The 22,751-nt window shown below is 42.9% G+C and overlaps 1 protein-coding gene across 2 annotated transcripts in view; it reads left to right on the forward strand.

Moving 5' to 3' along the window:
* The window catches only part of LOC311583834 (uncharacterized protein), a 249,954-nt gene extending 231,113 nt beyond the window's left edge, over positions 1-18,841 (forward strand). Inside the window, exons 1-4 of one of the 2 annotated variants that reach the window (XM_084757751.1) lie at positions 7,312-7,576; positions 15,472-15,598; positions 15,809-15,869; positions 16,956-18,841. In XM_084757751.1, the coding sequence (XP_084613877.1) occupies positions 7,574-7,576; positions 15,472-15,598; positions 15,809-15,869; positions 16,956-18,252 (1,488 nt within the window). In that variant the 5' untranslated portion in view covers positions 7,312-7,573 and the 3' untranslated portion in view covers positions 18,253-18,841. Of the gene's footprint in view, positions 1-7,311; positions 7,577-15,471; positions 15,599-15,808; positions 15,870-16,955 lie in introns of those variants that run through there. The other variant, XM_084757752.1, reaches the window with a different exon arrangement.
* The last annotated feature ends 3,910 nt before the right edge of the window (positions 18,842-22,751 follow it).

Genomic DNA, 22,751 nt, shown 5'->3' on the forward strand with positions numbered 1-22,751 from the left:
GGAAAGGGGTCCAAAGGCAGGCCATAGCGTCAGTGACAGTCCCTGCTCCAGTGGTTAGGGGTCCCACATGAAGACCAAGAAGTACATATGTTACACATGTGCATGGGAGTTAGTACCATTCCATGCATGATCTTTGGTTGCTGGTTCAGCCTCTTGGGCCCCTATTGGCTTAGGACAGCTGGTTCTGTAGTTTTTCTTGCAATGTCCTTGACCTCTCTGGCTCCTTTAATCCTCCCTCCCCCTCCTCTGAGGATTCCCTAAGCTTCACCTAATGTTTGGCTGCACTTCCACCCATCAGCTGCTGGAGGATGGGCTCTCAGAGCACAGTGATGCTGAGTTCCTGAAGACTCTCAGGATGAAGCAGTATTCTGTTTTGGACAAAGAAATGTTTGGGTTTTTTTATGCCAATGATTATGTCTGGAGGTTTTTAGACACTCAGTATCTGTGATTCACCCACACATAACAATGAAATTTAATTAACCCCATGCTCTATGCCCTCATTGTACACCCACATCTCCACTAGCATAGTAAAACGACTGTGAAAGGCTATGCTGAAAAGAAAAAACCTTGCTCAACACTGTTATGTTAAACATCTTTAAAACTTGTTTGGCCATCAAGGAAAGAGGCTGCAGATAGCAAAGGTGATCAAGTGTTGGGGAAAGTAGGCCATATGGCCAATGTTCAGCCATCTTGTCAGAGCCTAGGTTTCTATCTCTCCAGCAGTCTTTTATTTACCAGAAACCAGCTGACCCTGTGGTGGTTCAGCAGTTAGACTAAAGATAAAATTTAGACGGAGCCACCCTATTGTAGTTTAGAGGTTAGGTCTGATAAAGAGAGCAAAAGTCAGCAAAACATTGTGACCTGTTGGAATTCCTCGAATCTGGAGATAGCCTGCAGCTGGGTTGCCATAGCAATATGCTTCCCTGCCCCCTGCCTTATAAAACCTTCTACCTGAACAATAAAATTTGAGAGCTTGATCAAAGACTTGCTCTCCTTCTTTGTGTCTTGTGTTCTGTCCCTATGCAGGAGACATAATCCAACCCTGGTAGGCCTGGTCAATCAAGTGTCCATTACAAATGTTGAGGAAACTCCAGGTGGCACATGTGTTTCAATAAGACAATGAGGTTATGTAGTCCACCTTCTGCTGACCACTGAACCAATGGCCAACACAAGAGGGTGTGTGGTCACACAGAAGTATTGTTTTCAAACAAAGAAAACATAACTAACAAAAGGTGAAAAATATATTATGATGTCTTCCTTAAACAATGAACTTAAAGCCAGTACAGAAGATTTTACACTGGAGATGAGCTATCTATGTTGTGAACTGAATGTTGGACTACTCTCAAACCCAAACATATTACAATGTTGAAATCCATGAGGAGGTAGTCTGTGGGAGGTTTGTAGCTTAGGGAGGGTCAAGCCCTTGTGAGTGACATTAGTGCCCTTAAGGAAGAGCCCAGAGCACTGATTTTCAGCCTACCTAATGCTGAGACCCTTTAATACTTGTCTTTGTTGGGACTTTGTCTGATGCCGTGTATTCTAGTGCTAATTGCTGCCCCCCAAGATCTTGCTCCTGCCTAGATAAGCACAGTCTCACAAACACCTGACTTTGTTGTATAAAGCTTACTGTAACAAATTTAAAGTTGATTGGTTAATAAAAAGTGCTGAAGCTGCTGACTTGGCAGAAGAGAGAGAGGAGGAGTTTAAGTTCCTGGGTTTGGGTTGGGAGGCCATGAGGCAGGGAGAGGAGGAGAGGGAAGGAACAGAAGATGAACTAAGAACACATGGCCTGATGGAGCAGATGCAGCCCAGAAAGGATGAGTTTTTGGCAAGTCACTTGTGTAGCTGAGAGAAAGCTAGCTAGCTGAGAGGGTTGAAATCTGCCCAGCTCCAATGCTTTAAGCTTGTAAAATAAACCATAGTTTCTCGGTGCCAATTATTTTGGAAGCTTGTGGGGTTAAAGAAAACTGTTGCTTTATTAATAGTTATTTTCCAAATTAGAGATCCACAACTATAAATTTATTTTCATTGCTAATTCATAAGTAATTTCGGTACTGTTAGAAATCATAATGCAAATACCTGATATACCGGATATCTGATATGTGATCCTTGTGTAAGGCTTGTTAGACTCACACAGGTTCACAACCGAGACCACTCTTCCTTACATAATGGCTCCTCAGCACACACTTCCTGGGAGAGGAATCCTCACTTAGATGCTTAAGGAGGAGAGGAAGACTTAGGTCCCTGTGTGAGGGACACAGAATCAACCTTATTCCAGAAAGGTTGGAGAACTTCTAGACAATCTGTGGTCCTCGGAACATGCCAAGACGTATCTGTTCATACTTCACCCTATTTTCTTGCAGCACAGCAAGTGAGCGCAACAGGTAGAACTGGGGTCACTTGCACTAGGTGGCTTCACTGAGGTGGGTCCAGAACAACATTGCCCACTTTGGAGGGACCCAAGCTCTGTGAATATCTCTGGAGAGTCAGTAGGTGGTAGAGGTGGTGGTTGAAGACCAGGAAGAGATAGGCAGTGTAGACTGCTAGGAGGAGGCAGGATGGCTTGAAGTGTGTGAAGAGCTGACTGTATAGGTGGAAGGTATTGGGGGAAGCTCAAAAAGTTTGCCCAGATGACACACCACCTGAAGTGGTCCAACAGCCTGAGCCTCAGTCTGCACATACACATGGGACACAGATAGCACAGATTTCCCCTGCCCCCTCTCCCGGAACCCCTCTTTTTTCCCAGAACTTAGAATGAGCATACTGGGTTGGGAGGAAAGGGTCTGTTCCGGGGTCTGGGACAAGTTCTAGGAAGCCTGCCCACTCATGCCTCCTGATCCTTTGGGTTCTAGGGGTCCAGTGCAGAAGGGGTGCCAAGCATGGAGCCCCCAGCCACCTGCTCAGTTTACATGAGCATGCACAGCTCTCAGAGCTTGCCCTGTGGTGACAGCTGGGCTTGGAGACCCTGCTTTCAGGAAAACTAAAAGGGAAGTGTGACCAGGTTACAAAAACCAATCCTAGTGCTGACACAGTCACCTCTGGTGGCATCCCCACTGCATGTCCCTTGTGATGGCATGATGTTAGAGCTCTCATAGGTGCTTACAGTGAGGTAAGGATTATTTATTATCTCCACAGTAGAAAAGCGGAAACTGAGGCATAGTCACTTACCCAAGATGAGGGTAGGATTTGAATCCACTGAGGTGCCAGCCTGCACCTAGACAGAGACTAGAGACAGGGGACTAGAGAAAGAAAGACACAACAAGCCTTGTGCTAAGTAGGTCTATGACTTGTCCCAGCCCATGGGACAAATTGAACCAGGGTTCACATAAAAGAGGGAGTGGGGATTGAAAGTGGGGTGCAGAGATGCGAAACATAATGTGTCAAATATGGAAATTTCTGATCAAGACCCTCTTTAATGCACACAAGAATATATATCAATAGGATCTATTCTGATCCCACTCTCCCTAGTCCCCAGGCAAGAATACAATGGCCTGAATAGCTCCCTGTAAAAACTTCCTACTTCTCTGAGTAGCTGACTCTAAGAACTTCCTTGACCCTCTGGTGGTTCCCAGTAGGGACTTCCCTACTTCTTCCAAAGGTAAATAGTCCTAGGATAACTTAGAACACAAGGCCTCCTCTGGCAAAGGTCAGCAACTGGAAAGTCACAGCATGCAGCCTAAGCAAGGGATTTCTAACAGGACAGAATTTATCATGGCTCCCTACAGGCCTATTGTCCTGAGGTAGGGGTGGGACAGTGAGAGTGAGCAGGGAAAGTGATGGTGTCTCAGCTGGAGGTGGAATGCAAGAGCTGGCTGGAGCCCCAGTGGATTCAAGACCCAACTCATTTTGGGCAACTGACTACATTATTGACTTTGGTGGTGTTTTGTTTTTTTTTATGGGTTGTTGTTATTGATTTTTTTCAGGTTTTTGTTTGTTTGTTTGTTTCCCTCTCTCCTGGCACAGGCTTTCTCTGCTAGCTTTTCTCCAACTCACTTCTAAGACCAGGCTGGCTTCTAACACATAAACCTCTCCTACAATTGCCTCGGCCTCCTGAGTGCTGGGTTTAAATCTATATGCCATCAGTGACTCAAAATATTCTCTTCTTCTTCTTCTTCTTCTTCTTCTTCTTCTTCTTCTTCTTCTTCTTCTTCTTCTTCATCTTCATCTTCTTCTTTTTTAATTTTTCCCTGAGGCATGGTTTCTCCAGTATCCTAGAACTTGCTTTGTAGACCAGGCCACCCTGGAACTCACAGAGACCCTAACTTCTCTACCTCCCAAGTGCTGGGATTGAAGGTGTGCTCCACCATGCCTGGCTTAAAATATCAGGTTTAAAGTGCATAGGAAATAAGAGCTGTTGGGGTTGTGGTGGCACACGCCTTTAATCCCAGCACTCAGGAGTCAGAGGCAGGCAGATCTCTGTGAGTTTGAGGCCAGCCTCATCTACAAAGTTTGTCCAGGACAGCCAAGGCAACACAGAGAAACTCTCCCTTGGGAAAAAAAAGTACTCAGGTCACTTAGACACCTAGGCGGGGTATGTGAAAATTGAGCCAGTTCCTTTAGAATGTGACCACTGGTCTTAACAAGGACTGGGGACATGGGTGCTCCACAAATGTCACACCTCTTTCGTTCATACTCTGCACAGCATGATAGGGGATTCAAAAGGACACCTGTAATGCCTGTGACCCACTGGCTGTCAGAACAAGACTGCCTCTCCTCCAGTGCTTTCCCAGCTGTTCGCCTTGGCCTTGCCCCAATGGAACCCGTGACTCTGCGCGTCAGCAAACAGCTAAAAGCTCTTCCCAGAATGAGGAGTCTGAGACAGTCATATGAAGTGAGGAGACTAAGGCAACTTTACTTGTGAACTAGGAAGTTATAAACCCTGGGCAGTGAGGGTGAATGTATCTGATTCGCTAGAGCTCTGTGTGCCAGAATACAGTGATGCACTATACTGTATATTAGTAACATGGGCCTTTATCACAGGAAGGAAGGCAGTATTTAATTATCGTGGGTGTTAGGAGATGGAGTTGGTGCCTAGATACAATTAAAGACCATTTGTTGGAGGCTCAGAGCTCAGCACAGGGTAGGGTACTTCCTTGAATTCCCTGGGCTTGATATCAGGCAAGGTCACGTCTGTATTTCCTATGTGATGCTCCTTACAAAATTCTGAGGTCACCAGATCAGGTGGAGTGAGGGCCCCCACTGAGAAAGGGAGTCCATTCTTCATAGAGCCAGCTCGCAATCAGATATCCAGAGAAGACCAGACTTCAACCTTAACCTGCAGAACTCTACAGCTCCGAGGTTACATTCTTATTAACCTGAGATCAGCATCACCTAACCCCAGCACAAGGCTGAAAGGCTGGAGTCAGTAAGGGCTTACAGGGACAGATGAGCCCTGATTCCCAACCTGTGCACTCCAGGAAGGAGAGTCCTTGAGCATCAGATCTGTGCTTGGTTGCCTGCGTATTCGTTGGGACTCAGTTTGCCATTGAAAGATGAAAGATAAATCTGTTATAAAGATTGGAGGGAGCTGGCCACTGGTCTGCTTCTGCCTGAAGCTCCAATGCAGGAAGCAGCAGGAACCACCAGTGAGGAGAGAAAGCCAGCTGAGAGCTGAAGACAGAAGCAAAAACACAGCAATTTCTGTACTGTGGAGGCCAGGCCAGTCCCACTAAGGGCAAATTGACTTGGGCCTCCACTGCTCTTCAGAGATGTAGTGTTTGTCTTGAGGTTTTTATCTGGAAGAAGCATTGTCCTCTGCCTTCACTTTAGTCCAGGCAAATAAGATGATGGTATGAAGCCTGGAGCCACAAATGGACTATGAAATGGATTGACTATGATGTTGTTGTTGTCGTCCTTCTATTCCTTCTTCTTCTTCTTCTTCTGCTTCTTCTTCTTCTTCTTCTTCTTCTTCTTCTTCTTCTTCTTCTTCTTCTTCTTCCTCTTCTTCTGTTTTAAAATGTTACCATAGCACCTCTCACAAAGAAACTCACTATTCCACAATGTTCACTATTTGAGCCTTGATTCCTCATATTTGGCTCAGGAAATAAAGTATCATTTTTGTTAAAGCACTATCTTTCTGGATTTTTGTCTGTTTGCTTATTTGAGAAAGAGTCTCACATTGTAAGCTGGTCTCAAAGGTGAAGCTGTCCTTAGATTCCTGATTGGGGATTTCAGAGTTCTAATCTTACCCAGAATGTGCAGGGCCTCAGTCCTTCAACTATACTTCAGTGCACACAAACGCGGTTCACACAGGTTTGCCTTTCCCTCCCTTTTCCAAGCTTGAGGGCATGTGTGATAAACTATGTGTCCTATACATGACATTCTTCTCTGGGTGTCCACACACTGGTCTGTCACTGTAGAATCATAGTTTGGAAATTGGCCGTGCCTCCATCCCAGAGAGCATGAGATGAGGTCATATGATCAGATAAGAAGACATGCACTGTGGTTATTTCCCTCCCAATGCTCCTGTAGCAACCATTAATCCCCTCGGGCAAGCAAGCCCTCTCTTAGTTACTTTACTTCTTTCCATCCTCTTAGCAAATCTAGCAAGTGTGTACAGCCTGCAGAACTGTGTAGATCAGGCTCGCCTTGAACTCACATAGATCTGTCTACATCTGCCTTGCAAGTGCTGGGATTAAAGGCGTGTGCCACCACTGCCCAGCCCTTAAATCCACTTTCTATAAATGTAGATTCATTATATCAGTTCTGTTCATGCAGAGAACCTTCTCTAATACAGCTGTGTTTTTGTTTTAGTGTGTGCTGGACATATAGATACCTTCCTATACACGTATCTATACATTTACACACACACACACACACACACACACACACACACACACACATACACACACACAAAACCCAAAAACAAAACAATCTGTTTCTTGCTTCTCACAACTCCACAGTATTGTCCAATGCGTACCAGGCGAAAAGTAGCTACAGTCTACCTGAACCCTGCATGAAATCACAAAATAAAAGTCTTGTTTCCTAAACTCTCTCTTTAAGTGTTAATTTTCTGGGCAGTTCTGGGGCTGACGGATAAGTCCATGGCCAGCTGAGTAATGGCCATACATGGTTTCTTCCTTGATTCCAGGAGGAAGAAGGGCAAGTGCCTGCTGAGGGCCTTGAAGGGAGCTGAGACAAGCTCCAAAGTCCCAAGGCGTTGAAGGCGTGGACACTGCACACCTAGGGAGGAGCAGGCAGCTGAGCAGCAGGAGCTGGAGTGGCTGGTCCTCCCTAGGGCAGGATGAGAAGACAAAGGGGTTGAGTATAGGAGGACAGGCACAAGCTCTATGGAAATGAAAAGCTCTGCAGATCCGGAAAAGGGCTGGTCCTGGCCTGGAAGCCTGGGCCAGGCCCACTGTGCTGTTTCCCTTCTGCTCATGTCACTCAAGACACACTAGCCAATCAGAGCCTTGAGGCAGAATTGTCAGCAGGAAAAGGAGGGGAGTTATTCCTGGTCCCATGCTGCAGGTTCCACTCTGTAGCTGAACGGGCTTTAATGCTTCGGTGTGATGTGCTGAGGGCAACTGCTGTGTGCTGTGAGGGGAGCTCCCGCTAGCTTCGAAGCCGAGACATGGTGAGCACAGGGTCACTGCCCAACCAGGAGAAGCAGAGAATTGAGCCCCAGGAGCTGGTGCAGCGGGTCCTCCCTGGGCTGGTCCTAGTCACTCTTTGGACCAGACTGTGGCCTCTGAATGAGGACTGATCATGGTGTTCCATTAGTTAGCATAGTAGCTATTGTCATTGGTTTCTATAGTCTTTATATTAGCATGTATGCAGCCGGGCTCTGCGCTGAAAAAGAGATCACACCACGTGGCAGATCCATACTAGAGGGGTTTTTTTTTTTTTTTTTAATGGGAAGGGAATACCAAGACAGTCTTTGGAGATGGTTAGGAGATGGCTTGGGTCTACCTCGTCTAGTGCAGAAAGTGCACACGCATGCACACAAGGTGCCCACGTGGCTTAATAGACCTGAATCCTGCCTGCTGGTGCTGGCATGTTTCAGAAGACATGCTTCCTGGGCCGCTTTTTATTTTCCGTTTTCCCATGGTTATCAGTGCCTCTAGGGGTGGCTCCATTGCTGCCTGTTTACTAACACTGTATTTCTTCTTTTTTCTTTTTGTTTATTTTCTTTTACTGAGACAGAGTTTCTCTGTTTAGCCCTGACTGTCCCGGACTCACTTTGTAGACCAGGCTGGCCTGGAGCTCACAGAGCCTATGCCTCCCAGAGTGCTGGAAATGCAGGCATGCACCACCACACTCTGCACACTGCTATCTTCACCCTTTTTTCATTCTGTGGAGAGTTGTTCAGTTTCCATGAGTGTCTAAGCTTTCTCTTGTGTCTGTTGGTGATGGTGTGCCCCATTTATCCTTGGTGATCTGATACTTTACAAGGGTCACTACAACTTCTTTGTAGTTGTTGAGACTTGTGCTGTGTTTGGGTATCATCAGTTTTGGAAAACGTTGCATGAGTTGCTGGGAAGGGGGTATATTATTTTCTGTTTGGATGGAATGGTCTGTAAATATCAGTTTGGTTGTTTTGGCTTTTAACTTTGGTTACCTGGAGTAGTTCTCTGTTTATTTTTCCTAAAGGACCCGTTTTTTGGTAAGAGAGAGATACTGAAGTCTTCTACTATTAGTACATGAAGGTCTATGGTAATTTAAGCTGCACTTTCTTTTTTTTTTTTTTTTTTCGGTTTTTTTTTTTTCTTTGAGACAGGGTCTCTCTTGGCTGTCCTAGACTCACTCTGTGGACCAGGCTGGCCTCAAACTCACAGTGATCTACCTGCCTCTGCCTCCCAAGTGCTGGGATTAAAGGTGGGTGCCACCACGCCCGGCAAGCTGCACTTTCTTTTACAATGTTGGGTGCTCTGGTGTTGGGACATAGATGTTAAGATTTTTTTTTTTTTTTTTTTGGTTTTTCGAGACAGAGTCTCTCTGTGTAGCCTTGGCTGTGTAGCCGGCCGATGTTAAGAATTTAAAAGATATCGTGGTAGACTTTTCTTTGATGCAGTGTCCTGCCCATCTCAATGACTTTTTGTTTGAAGTGTATTTTTAGATATTAAAGTGGCCATAGCAGCTTGATTCTCTTCATTTGCTCAGAGTCTCTTTTTGCCGCCCTTTGCCTTGAGGCGATGTCTGTCCTTGCTGTTGAACTGTATTTGTTGTAGGCAGTAGAAGGACGGATTGTGTTTTAGCCTCCATTCTGGAAGCCGGAGTCTTTTTATTCGTAAGTTGAGGTCATGGTATTGACAGATATCAATGAACAGTGATTATTAATCCCTGGTGTTTTGTTGGTGGTGGTTGTGGTGTGTCTGTGTATATGTGCATGGCCCAAGTGTATGGCATGTGTGTACACCTTCTGTTCTTTTGGTTTTGCTCATGTGAAGTTATTCATGCCCTGTGTCTACATGGGTGTAGTTAACCTCGAGTCGGATTTTTCTTCTAGCACCTTGTGTAAGGCTTTGGGCAGGCATGGAATGTGGTTGATCAGGAATGTGTCTGCCCAAATAGGGGCTTGACTCAGATATGAGGCAGTTGGTACGGTCTGAATTCTCCACAGGAGACATGGAAAGTGGGGAGGAAGCTTTCTCAGGTATTCTATACAGTGTGTGAGAATTGAGTGTACAGAAACACATAGTGGGCTCTCTTTGGTCAGGCTACCTGGTCATCTGTCCATCATGGCTTGTGGTTGAGCAGGGTGTGTGTGCCCATAGTTAGTGGCTCAGGCAAAGAGATGAGGTAGGAGGAGAAGGGCAGATGGGGATGGTCTGTGGTGATGACAGGAAGAGAGGAAGAAGCGTCTCTAGGGCCAACCCTGAGTAGTGACTGGGTCTCAGGTCCCAGAGAGTGGTGAAGGTCTGGATGCATCCCACCTAGTCCCATGCACAATGTCTTCATAGTGAGCCATCATGTTCTCAGAGATCAATTATTTACCACAATCAGCTCAGTCAGGGGTTGTCAGTGGAACAAGGTGGTAGGCTCTGACTCCAGATCCTTTTACTAACTAGACAATGTAGTTCTTTTTTTTTTTTTGCGTTTTTGAGACAGGGTTTCTCTGTGTAGCCTTGGCCATCCTGGACTCACCTTGTAGACCAGGCTGGCCTCGAATTCACAGCAATCCGCCTGCCTCTGCCTCCCGAGTGCTGGGATTAAAGGCGTGCGCCACCACGCCCGGCGACACACCAGTTCCAACTGACCTTTGATTGGTCCTGGCCAGCTTGTGGCCAGGGGCAGCTGTATATGTAGCTGGGTGTCACAGACAGGAAGACAGGTCATAAAGGTTTTTCTTGGCAAAATTCCAGAGGCCTCTGACAATCCAACATGATCTCCAGACATCTAGAACAACTGTGGAGGCTTTGATTTTTTTAATTATTTTTAATTTTTGAGACAGTGTTTCTCTGTGTAGCCTTGGCTGTCCTGGACTCGCCTTGTAGACCAGGCTGGCCTCGAACTCACTGCAATCTGCCTGCCTCTGCCTACCAAGTGCTGGGATTAAAGGCATACACCACCCCGCCCGGCAAATATTTATTTATTTATTTATACATATTCTCTTCACACATGCGCCTGCCTGCCACAAGAGGGCACAAGATGTCATTGTAGATGGTTGTGAGCAGCCATGTGGTTGCTGGGAATTGAACTCAGGACCTTTGAAAGAACAGACTGTGCTCTTAAGCTCTGAGCCATCTCTCCAGCATGAGTCTTTGATTGACCAAGTTCCAAAGATCTCTGGCTGATCACTACTGTCCCTAAATATTATGTGTGGTCCAAGTGTAAAACTGTTTAGAAATCTGCTATTTCTCCTAAAACTTTTTTTTCTCTTTATTTCTCGGCCCTTAGAAATTTCATACATGGAAAACTTTTTCCCACAGAAAATATTGAAATGACATCTTGCTAAAGTCTTAAGAAAATAGAGTTTTTTGCTCTGACTGTGAGCACCCAAGCAGAAACTGCAGGAAAGAAAGTTAGGACCTTGACACAACAGTACCTGGCTAGGTACTGTTACTTGTAGAAACATTTGTTAGAATATGCTTTGAGAGCCCCAGAAGGGAGCTTGGATCATCGAGTTTTACAGATATTTTATGACAGAGGCCCCCTTGGCAGTTAGCCTAGGCTTGCATAGCATAGCTGTTGGTCTGAGACTGGAAGTAGGTCAACTTTTTCTTTCAATCATATTTAGCTAAAGGAATGATGATGCTATGAGCATCTTGTAAACACATTGGCAGTAGCCTGGGGAAATGTATGATGAAACTTTCCTGTGTATTGTTTAAAAAAATAAATATCGGGTCATGCTACCCATTGCTTGAAAATTGATTGACTTTTGATGTAGGTTACAGAACTCCGAAATGGACTATTGACCCTTTGGATGATTTTTACTAGTGGCTCATTAAGGACCACACTGTAAAAAAGTAACAAATGGTGTAGAAATAAACACATGTCTGTGGTTTGTAGGGAAAGAAGAGCAGTAGGTTGTATCAGATGCAGTCCAATGCTGAAACCGAGGCAGGAACTTTCAAGGAGGTGGTCACCATTCCAGGGCAGGCCCTTGCTCTGGATTGGAAGCCTAAGAAGATGCCCTAAGGGTGACACTTAATCCTTTTAAGTCTTGAATTAAGGGAAGGGTAGGCCAAGTTATTTCTAGTCCCAGGAAGGAACTTCCTACAAAATCTGCTTTAGGTGGGCAAAGCAAGGTATGAGCCATTCCAAGATAGAAGCCCAATTGACAGGACCACCCACCCATGCTATACTGTTCCTGGAAGGAAGAGGCTTCTTCCTCTGTGGTTTCAGTTCAGCAGTATTCCCGCTGTCTATTTCCAGAGTCATAGCCCCAGTGAGGAGACTGTGAGAGTTCATTGCTTGAAGGCATAAGGATAAGAAAGCCTGGGTTGTATTTGGAGACCACAAGATGTTGAGTTAACTGAGCTATGAGAAGTCAGCCATGGAGAGATGCATGTAGGGAGTGGAAGTAACCAATCTGAGAGATGTGTGACGGGTTTCAGGGATAGGGACATCTAAACCCTTTGAGACTGAAGCCGCATGTATCTGAGACAGAGATAGAGGATTTGTGCTTTGCCTTCTATCATGCTTTCTTGCCTTGGTCCTATCTTCCCTCACTCAGCACACATTCCTCTATTTGGAATGGGAAGGACTATTCCATGCCAGTGAAGATTAGAAAGTTATAGCTTGTTTTCTGAATTGACAAGATGTGGCCATCAAGAGATTGTCTAGAGAGTCAGAAGAGACTTTGGACATTTGAATAGTGTCCAGGCTGTTGCAGACTACTAGGATCATTGAAGTTGACTAAATGCATTTTCATCATGGGATGACCATGAGCCCAAGGTGACAAGAGTCAGATGGAATAAAAACACAAACACTCCCAGAAAGGATGATGTCTTTGCACACTTGTTTGTGATTTGTGGGTTATTGGAGAAGCTTATGGAAGTTTTTGTAGTCGGATCCTCTCTAGATTCCTTATTGGGGGTGTGACTTGAGTGTCTGTGTACTCACCCCACTTCCTGTCTTCCTGTCTACTGTGTTGTGGTTGAAACTCATCAGTTTCCTTCTCAAGACCTCACCATTGTAGACTATTCCTAAATGATATAAAATACAGTAGATGCAATTGCTGTTCAGTGCTAAGCTAATTTGCTAGCCAAAGTTGTTCTAATGTTAGTTTTGTTGTTGTTGTTTTTGAAGTCAAAGTTTCTCTATACGTAGACCAGGCAGGCCTCCAGCTTAGAGGTCCACCTGACTCTCTCCAGAGTGCTGGGATTAGATGTAGGCCAACTTTGCTGGCTTTTGGTTTCTTTTCATGTTATGTTAGTGTCTGATGTGCCTGGAATGTAGGTTCTTGTACTTGTCAAGCAGATGCTGTTTGCTGACCTTCATCCACATGTTGGATATTGAAATTTGGCAGAGACTATATATTCTCTTTCTCAGGATGGCATGTGTTCATGACATTAATACTCCCTGAGCCTCTGAGTTGTTAGATTGCAGGTGTGTGGCATTCTTCCTACATGTTGTGTTTGTCTTAAATTTTTTTGATGAATATGAGTCTTTGCCTATGAGTATGATTATGCAATGCAGGCTTTGATCTTTTTAAAGCCTGCTTTATAGCTGGAGGGATGGCTCAGTGGTTAAGAGCACCACGTGCTCTTCCAAACTTCCCGTGTTCAATTTCCAGCAACCACATGGTGGCTCTAAATCATCTGTAATGTGAGGTAATGCCCTCTTCTGTCCTGCAAGTGTACATGCAGGCAGAACACTGTATTCATAATAATAAATAAATAATTTTTTAAAAGCCTACTTTATTTGGGGCTCATTAATGCCTCTATCACACTTTCAATGCAGCAACTCACATTAGGAGAGAAAAGGGCTGATAGGGACTATGGAGGTCACCTTCTTTCACTCAGTTCCTTGGAGGGAGGTTCCACTCTTAGTTATCAGGATTCCAGCTGATCCCTTCATCAGCAAACCCAACATTCAGCAAACATGAGTGCAATGGCAACAGCTGAAACCTGGAAGGGTTCCCAGGACTGTATCTCTCTAAGAGCATCTCAAAGCAAGAGCAACTCTGAGCAGCCAGGCAATATAAAGCGATGCAAAAGGGATTGATCTTTCATATTTGGACTATATTTTCTCTCCCATAGTCCATACAGGATGTTCTTCTACTGGCAAAGAACATTTCCCCGCATGAGGCAGTTCTTTTTCTAATAGACAAACACCAAATACCCTCACACAAGACAGTTTCACATTCCACGCTTGGGATCAAAACCAAAACATATTTACAGTGCACCCCATGTGTGCCTGGACTTCACAGTAGTCGGTAGATGGCCTGAGAACTCGTGAACTTGGAATAATGGGTAGTTGTGAGCAACCATGTAAGTACTGGCCATTGAAGCTAATTATTTGCAAGATCATCAAGATCTCTGAACTGCTGAGACATCTCTTGTGCCCATGTAATTCACTTAATATCAACCCTTGCACACAGGCGTGGTGGAGCACACCTTTAATCCCACTCTCAAGGATGCAGATGCAGGTGGATTGCTATGTGTTTGAGGCCAGCCTGGTCTAAAGAAGGAAGAACAGAACAGTGAAGGCTACACAGGAAATACCTGTCTCGGTAAAAAAAAGGAAAACAAAATGGAAATCAACATTTATATTGCTAATATTTTATCTTGTTGTGTTTGAGGTGGAAGCAAAGAAAACTCACTATAGGTAGAACAACTGAAAATGAAACCTTTATTTCCTGAGCACAGGGATGCGGCCACATTGGGATCTGAACAGCATCCTTGAACAGAGACTGTACAATATTTTTAAAGGATGTGGAAAAAAAGGTGGAGGAAGGGGGAACCAGAACATTGTCCAATCATATTTTCATTCAGGGGTTGAGCCAGGAAGTTTCCATCAATGAGGATAGGAGTGGCCTTCTGGACCTGGGAACATGAACCTGATTGGCCCTGCCAACAAGATGGAGAAGTTGTCCTTGAGTACCAGGGTTGGTCAGGATGTAGGCAGAAGCTATAGTAGGGAGGGAACACATGGGAAGGGAGGTGAGCTTTCTCTTCAAGGCTGTATTCACAATGCAGCAATTTTTATCTTAAGTGTTTGGGCCAAGAAACATTTATTCTTGAAACTAGGAAGAATTTACAGTAGGGGGTTTCCAACAGAATGGGGGCAGCATGGAGATGCTCTAGGCCCCTCAACCTTATGCGTAGAGTATGAAAACAAAAATGAGAGTACTGATAATTAGTTTCTTTCCCAGGTTCCCAAAACTCTGTCCATGTGAAACATGCATTTGCTGTTAGTACGATCTTATCATTGTTACAGTTTAAGCTGGGCATTTTAGGAATCTTTAAGATGAATACAGAACTAGAGTGAGTGTGCAATTCTTTGTAGCAACTTCAGTAAAGTCCTCTGGGGTCTTTCTGTTTCATTCCTTGATTTTTGTAGGAGTTAGGTCTTAATAACTACCTCTGTGTGTCCCTGAGCTCATGGCATAGACCAGTCTGTCATCCAACTCAATGAGGTGCACCTGCCTGTGCCTCATGAGTACTCTTATTAAAGGGATGAGCCAGTACAACCAGCTTGTCCTTTTTTCTTTTCTTTTGTTTTGTTTTTATTCTTTAGTAACAGTTCATACAGTTTCTCTGATGAGGGCTCAGTACTGTTGATGTTTCTTACCTTTCTCTCTCTCTCTCTCTCCTCTCTCTCTGTTTCCTTATCTGTTAATTTTCATTTCTCTTGAAAGGCTATATCCTATTCAAAGAGTTCAGAAATGATAGAGGAGAATCTTATTCACTTTCCTAGGTGACCTAAGTCACCTAACGTGACCTGCTGAGTACATTAGAGCTTCTGTGTCAGGATATAAGTGGAAGAAGCCCAGAATTATATGAATTCTATGTCAGAGAATTATACACTTCCAGTGTTGTCACTATCATGCTTCCTGTTGTACACATGTTTGGGACATTTTAGGGTGCAGTGAACTTGGATGATGTGCATGTGAACTTCACTCGGGAAGAGTGGGCTTTGCTGGATCCTTCCCAGAAGAATCTCTACAAAGATGTGATGCTGGACACCTATTGGAATCTCACCACTATAGGTAAGACTGTGACAAAATTTTTTGTTTTCAATTTTTAAAATCCAAGGCACCTGTTTCTTTGCTATTGATGCTGTTTTGTAATTTGAATTGAAACTGAGGAGGGATGAGGTGATTAAGTCAGGCATGGTTGTCAGATTCACTGAAGGTAGTGTCGTAAGTTTGACCTAATTTCCAAAGATATATCATATATTTTCTGGTACTATGTTTTAGGATACAATTGGAGAGACCACACTATTGAAGAACAGTGTCAAAGGTCAAGAAGATATGAAAGGTAATTCTCATGTGGAAGCTGATATATATATACCTCCAAAGAAAATGTAACATGTCCTGCATATTTTAAAGGAAAGCACTCCTTTATGTGTTTTGGGGACAAATACATTCTCACAAAACCATGTCCATGAAGGTCTTTTTTTTTTTTTTGGTGTTTCAAGACAGGGTTCCTTTGTGTAACCTTGACTATCCTAGACTCACTTTGTAGACCAAGCTAGCCTGGAATTCACAGCACTCTGCCTGCCTCTGCCTCCCAAGTGCTGGGATTAAAGGTGTGTGCCACCACACCTGGCTCCCTTAGTGTCATAGCGTGTTATATGTGTAGCATGTATCTCAATGTGCAGAGAAGGTACACTTATGGGATAAGTGATAAGTATATGTTCAAAACTTTCTAATAAGCACATAGTCCATAGTAAAGCAGTTTAGTGAGGGGACAGTTTGTGAGAGTCAAGAACGTGATTGTGGAGAAACCTTAATCCTTACACCACCTGTCTATGAGGAACAAGCATCTAAGTGTGTGACTGCAATATGGAGCCTTTTCACTTGTTATTCTTCTTTTAATAGCTATATCTTATGTCACAATGGATACAGGACATGTGAGCAAAGCGGTATTAAAGGAAGCACCATACCTCTGTGTCCCAGAACAAACAGAAACTATGTTGTAGTCCCCACTTTTGAGTAGACTTTCTGAATGTGATACAAGTTTTCAGTTCACTGGTTTTCCAACTTCATTGGAACCATCCAATGAATTTTATGAATGGAATCAATGTTGTAAATCAAAGGGAATTTTATGAATGGAATCAATGTAGTAAATCTCTGAGTTCTTGTTTTCTTTAAGTACATGAAAACCTATAGAAAAAGGATGCTACAAATGTAAACCATGTAATAAATGCTCTGAACATCACAGCGGTCTTCAAATTCTCAAAACAACCCCCAAAGAACGGGAGCACCATAAATGGAAACAAAGTGAGAAGATCTGATACTTTTCTATCATTAGACCAAGTTGTAAAATTAATTCAAAAGGATAAAATGATTCATAAGTGTACTAAAAGTGATAAATTTTCACATGTGTCAATTATCTTTGCAGGAAGGAGATAAATCAAACAAGAGAAAAACCCTTCGAATATCCTATATGTGATAAAGCCTTTGCATATCACCTTCATCGTGAAAGACTTGAAAGAGTTGATGCTGGAGAGAAACTCTATGAATGTACCCAGTGTGGTAAATCCTTTACACGTCAAGATAATCTCCAAAGGCATAAAAGAACACACACTGGAGAGAAACCCTATGAATGTAAGCAATGTGGTAAAGCCTTTACACAGCACAGTAATCTTCAAACACATAAAAAAACACACAGTGGAGAGAAACCCTATGAATGTAAGCAATGTGGTAAAACCTTTGCACAGCACAGTCATCTTCAAAGTCACAAAAGAACACATACTGGAGAGAAACCCTATGCATGTAAGCAGTGTGGTAAAGCCTTTGCACAGCACAGATATCTTCAAAGTCATAAAAGAATACATACTGGAGAGAAACCCTATGAATGTAAGCAATGTGGTAAAGCCTTTGCACATCACAGTAGTCTTCAAACTCATGAAAGAACACACACTGGAGAGAAACCCTATGAATGTAAGCAATGTGGTAAAGCCTTTGCATATTACAGTAATCTCCAAACACATGAAAGAACACACAGTGGGGAGAAACCCTATGAATGTAAGCAATGTGGTAAAGCCTTTGCACAGTACAGTTATCTTCAAAATCATGAAAGAACACATACTGGAGAGAAACTCTATGAATGTAAGCAATGTGATAAAGCCTTTGCAAAGCGTAGTCATCTTCAAATTCATGAAAGAACACATACTGGAGAGAAACCCTATGAATGTAAGCAATGTGGTAAAGCCTTTGCACAGCACAGATATCTTCAAAGTCATGAAAGAACACATACTGGAGAGAAACCCTATGAATGTAAGCAATGTAGTAAAGCCTTTGTGAAAAACAGTCATCTTAAAAATCATGAAAGAACACATACTGGAGAGAAACCCTATGAATGTAAGCAATGTGGTAAAGCCTTTGCACATTACAGTAATCTCCAAATACATAAAAGAACACACAGTGGAGAGAAACCCTATGAATGTAAGCAATGTAGTAAAGCCTTTGTGCAAAACAGTCATCTTAAAAATCATGAAAGAACACATACTGGAGAGAAACCCTATGAATGTAAGCAATGTGGTAAAGCCTTTGCACATTACAGTAATCTCCAAATACATAAAAGAACACACAGTGGAGAGAAACTCTATGAATGTAAGCAATGTGGTAAAGCCTTTGCACATCATGGTAACCTCCAAATACATAAAAGAACACACAGTGGAGAGAAACCGTATTAATATAAGTAATGTGGTAAAGCCTTTGCACAGCATATTCATCTTCAAAGTAATGAAAGAGCACATACTGAAGAGAAACCCTATGAATATAAGCAATGTGGTAAACCCTTTGCACAGCACCGTTATCAATGAACTTACATAAGAACACACCCTAAAGAGAAACCTTATGAATGTAGGCAATGTGCTATAAAGCCTTTGCACAGTACAGTTATCTTCAAAATCATGAAAGAACACACACCGGAAGAAAACCCTATGATGTAAACAATGTGTAAAGCCTTTGTACAGCACCTTGATCTTCAGTGTCATGGAAGAACACACACTGGAGAGAAACCCTATGTATGTAAGCAATGTGCTAAAGCCTTTTTATGTCACAGTGATCTTCAAAGGCATGAGAGAACACACACTGGAGGGAAATCCTGTGAACATATCCAATATCGTAAAGACTTTGGACATCATAACAGTTTCCAAATACATTTTGAAAACTAATGTGGTCAATACAAAAAAGTCTGAAGAATGTCACTGCATTTAAGAAGCATATTAAGAATCTTGATTGTGTAGGTATGTCTTTCATTGTATATAGGTCTTATAATTCATGAACAAATACCCTGTGTCTCAAAATAAAAATATTTGTTTTATTTGAAGTTGTGCATGGTAAGGATTGTGTTTGAACTATTATAAAGAATAATGTGCTGGTCTACAGAGTGAGTCCAGGACAGCCAAGGCTACACAGAAAAACCCTGTCTCAAAAAACCAAAAAAAAAAAAAAAAGATTAATGTGTTAAAACGACCATGCTGACCTTGTATATTTAGTACTATGAATGGATTGGTTGGAATTTGGGTTTGTAGAGCGCACATGCTTACACTCAGGGCCTCATTTCCTCCGGCAGAATTACTTTATTAAAATGACCCTTTATTTTCTAAAGTAACATGTTGGTACATTTTCTCTGTTGCTTCTAGCCAAGAGCTTTCAGTCCGGCAATCAGCATGATCACATGGTGTAAATGTTTTTTGCCATCCTTCTGTAAATAGTGAGTTCATCATTAACTCTGCATGGCTTCTGCCAGTCTTAATGCAGGCATTAAGATCATAAGCCTCTTTTCCCCAGTAGTGTAGGCTTTGAAAACTACATTAAGTTATTGATGCATTTTATATTTCTGCATAATCTATATTTGAAATTACATCTTTTCAGCACTTTTCTAAATTCATTTAGATGAAATCTTGCCTTAAGCTCCCAAAATGCTTTGCCATTAGCTTTAATGTCCATTTATATGTTTAACTTAGTTTCAAATTCAGGTTCTGTGTAGTAAAAAAAAATAGTCTCCAAATACATAAAATAACTCATACGAGAGAGAAACCCAATGAAAGTATCCAATGTGGTAGAAAGTGGGCATATCACTGTCATTTTCAAAGGCATAAAAGAATACATACTGGAGAAAACGCCTATCAATGCGGTAAACCCTTTGCATGTCACAGTAGTCTCTCAATACATAAAAGAACACACACTGGAGAGAAACCCTATGAATGTAAGCAGTGTGGTAAAGCCTTTGCATGTCGCAGGCATCTTCAAAACCATGAAGGAATTCATACAGGAGAGAAACATGATGAGTGCAATGAATATGATGAAGCTTTTGTACATTCCATCATGAAAGAATTCATAAGGAAGAACAGCCTAATGAAAGTATTTACATGGTGATGCCGCTGTACATTTCTATAGTGCTCATCATCATGAAGGAAGTTGTACTGGAGAGAAGTTCTGTGAATGGAAAGAATGAGGTAAGGCCTTTGTGTTATAGGGTCTACTGAGATCCAACACAGCTCACATTCCCAAGTCAATGAAACACACAAGAGTTTATAGTAATCAAGGCACTACTGATTGATCAAAGCCACTGAACATACATGGGAGCTGAACTACAACACACAGACCTCTTCCCCAGAGCCAGAATGTTAGAGAGCTTTTAAACTTGAAAACCATAATCATCTGAGGCAAGTTACAGCTACATTTTGCCACCCATCAGGATTTAGGGATAGGGGCTTTCCTTATGCAGGTTATCTATGTCAACTGAAACCAAATGTAGGGTTTACACTCTAAACAATCATACCCATTTGGTTTTTTTTAATTTTTATTTATTTAGTGTGTGTGTGTGTGTGATTAACAAGAGGCATTATGTTTTGAGGAATAAAAGATGAGTAAGAGAAGCTGTGGTTAGGAAGAGTCATTACTCCTCCCTCCAGTGGAGTCTGTATTACAAATACTACACAGGCCTGAGGCCACGACCCCTCAAAAGGTGAGAGAGTCCTGGACTAGCGCTTATGTTTCTGCCAGGAGAAAACCTGAAGTTCTTTTCCCTCATTGTGCTGGAATCTGTTCTTTCTTATTACCTCTACTGCACTCCCAAATCTGGACATTTTATCAGGAGCTTTACTTTGAGACGACCCAACCCTGACTCGGGATTGCAGCCAGGTGCTGCCCAGGTCCAGAGTAGGTCTGCTTCACCTCCTCTTATTGAAAGAGGCGTAAGTAGAAATTAATCATTAGTTAGTAAGTTATATTATGGCTTACAAAGAAAGTGTATTTCAAAAATTCCAAATCATGATGCTCAGATATGAGATAATGGAACTAAAGAAAAGAAAAAAACTGTCTTGGGACACAGGTGCTAGGCGCAGGTTTTGTTAGGCGTAGAACGTTGACCCTGGACAAAGGGAACACATACATATTGATCCCAAGCCAGTAACTTAGAAGAGATGATGTCTTTGCTGTGTGTTCTGTACCTTGTATTGTTTCATTCAAAGTTGTAGTTCAAAAGATGACAACACAACAATTTTGCATTCTGCACCTGAACTGTGTGTGCCTGATTGCTCACTGACTTCCTTGAATCTGCTCTGTGGGAAAAGGTAACCACAAGCCTCCCTGCTTTTGAGATGTATGTTTAACAACTAAGACTACTTAGCTGCATAATACACTCAATTTTGAGTTGCTCTGTTTGTCACTTGCCGATCTCTGTTCACCAATGCTTCAAGACCTGCCAATCCCAAGGACCTATCCTCAACAGAGCCGCTTTGTACCGCACTGAGGCACAAAGATGACTAATGGAATCTGGTCAGCTATTGTGAAGTCCACAGCTCTCCTAGGATCTGGGAACTTGAGCTTCATTTCAACCTAGGATTAAACGGAGGCTGTGTTGGTTGGTTTTGTGTTTCAACTTGTCACAAGCTAGAGTCATCAGGCGTGGAGAACCTCAGCTGAGAAAATGCCTCCATGAGATCCAGCTGTAAGACATTTTCTCTGTTAGCGATCCATGGGGGAAGGTCCATTGTGGGTGTTGCCCCCTTTGGGCTGGTGGTCCTGGCTTCTCAAAGAAGGCTGACTGAGCAAACCAAGGAGAGCAAGACACTAAGCAGCTTTCCTCCATGTCCTCTGCATCAGCTCCTGCCTCCAGTTTCCAGGACTGCTTGACTTCCATGCCTGCTTGCCCCAGTGATAGAATACAATCTGGAAGTGTACTTGAATAAACTTTTCTTACAACTTGCCTTTTGGTCATGTTTCTTTGCAGCAATAGTAACACTAGGAAAGACATAGGCTGACAACAAAAAAGCAATACTTTTTTCTTTGGTTTTTGTGAGACAGGGTTTCTCTGTGTAGCCTTGGCTGTCCTGGACTCGCTTTGTGGACCAGGCTGGCCTTGAACTCACAGCAATCCGCCTGCCTCTGCCGTCCGAGTACTGGGATTAAAGGCGTGGGCCACCACCCCCAGCTAAAAAAGCAATACTTGAGACAGGCTTTCCCCTCCTTGTTGCCAACATTTGTAAACCACTGTCGTCTGCAAATAAATAAAGGAACATACATTGGAGAGAAACCTTACAAATGTAATCAATATGGTAAAGCCTTTTCACAGCACCCTTACTACTAATGCAGAAAGAACATGTAGTGGAGATGTGTGCATAGGAATAAGCGATGTGGTAAAGTCTTTGCATGTAGCAGTAGTCTTGGCAATATTGAGAAGAGGCCGTGCTGCAGAGAAAACCCGTAATTGTAGTCTGTGTGATAATATTTTGCACATCATGGTTTCTGTACACAATAGTAAAGTCTTTAGTGTGCTCACACCTTTAATCCCAGCACTTGGGAGGCAGAAGCAGGTAGATCATTGTGAATTTGAGGCCACTCTGGTCTGCAAATGAGTCTCCGATAGCCAAGGCTATACAGAGAAACCCTGTGTCGAAAAACCAAAAGCAAAAACAAACACAAAACCTTTAGTGTGTAATCAGTGTGTTAAAGCCTTTGCATATCACAGTGTTTTTGAGGACCTGAAAAGATTCCTACTGTCAGGAGTCTATGACTAGAAAGTATTTGGTAAGATCTTCAGCGTACAGACTTCCATTGAGTTACATAGAATATTAATTTTGGAGAAAAGAATGGGACATGCATCAACAACCTATTCTAACAGCATGATGCCCCTCTCTGTTATCTTTGGACTACAAACTCCTATGGACAGCGCCCGGTGAAT

The sequence above is a fragment of the Acomys minous genome (assembly GCF_964271855.1).
Source record: "Acomys minous genome assembly, chromosome: 14".
Taxonomy (NCBI): domain Eukaryota; kingdom Metazoa; phylum Chordata; class Mammalia; order Rodentia; family Muridae; genus Acomys; species Acomys minous.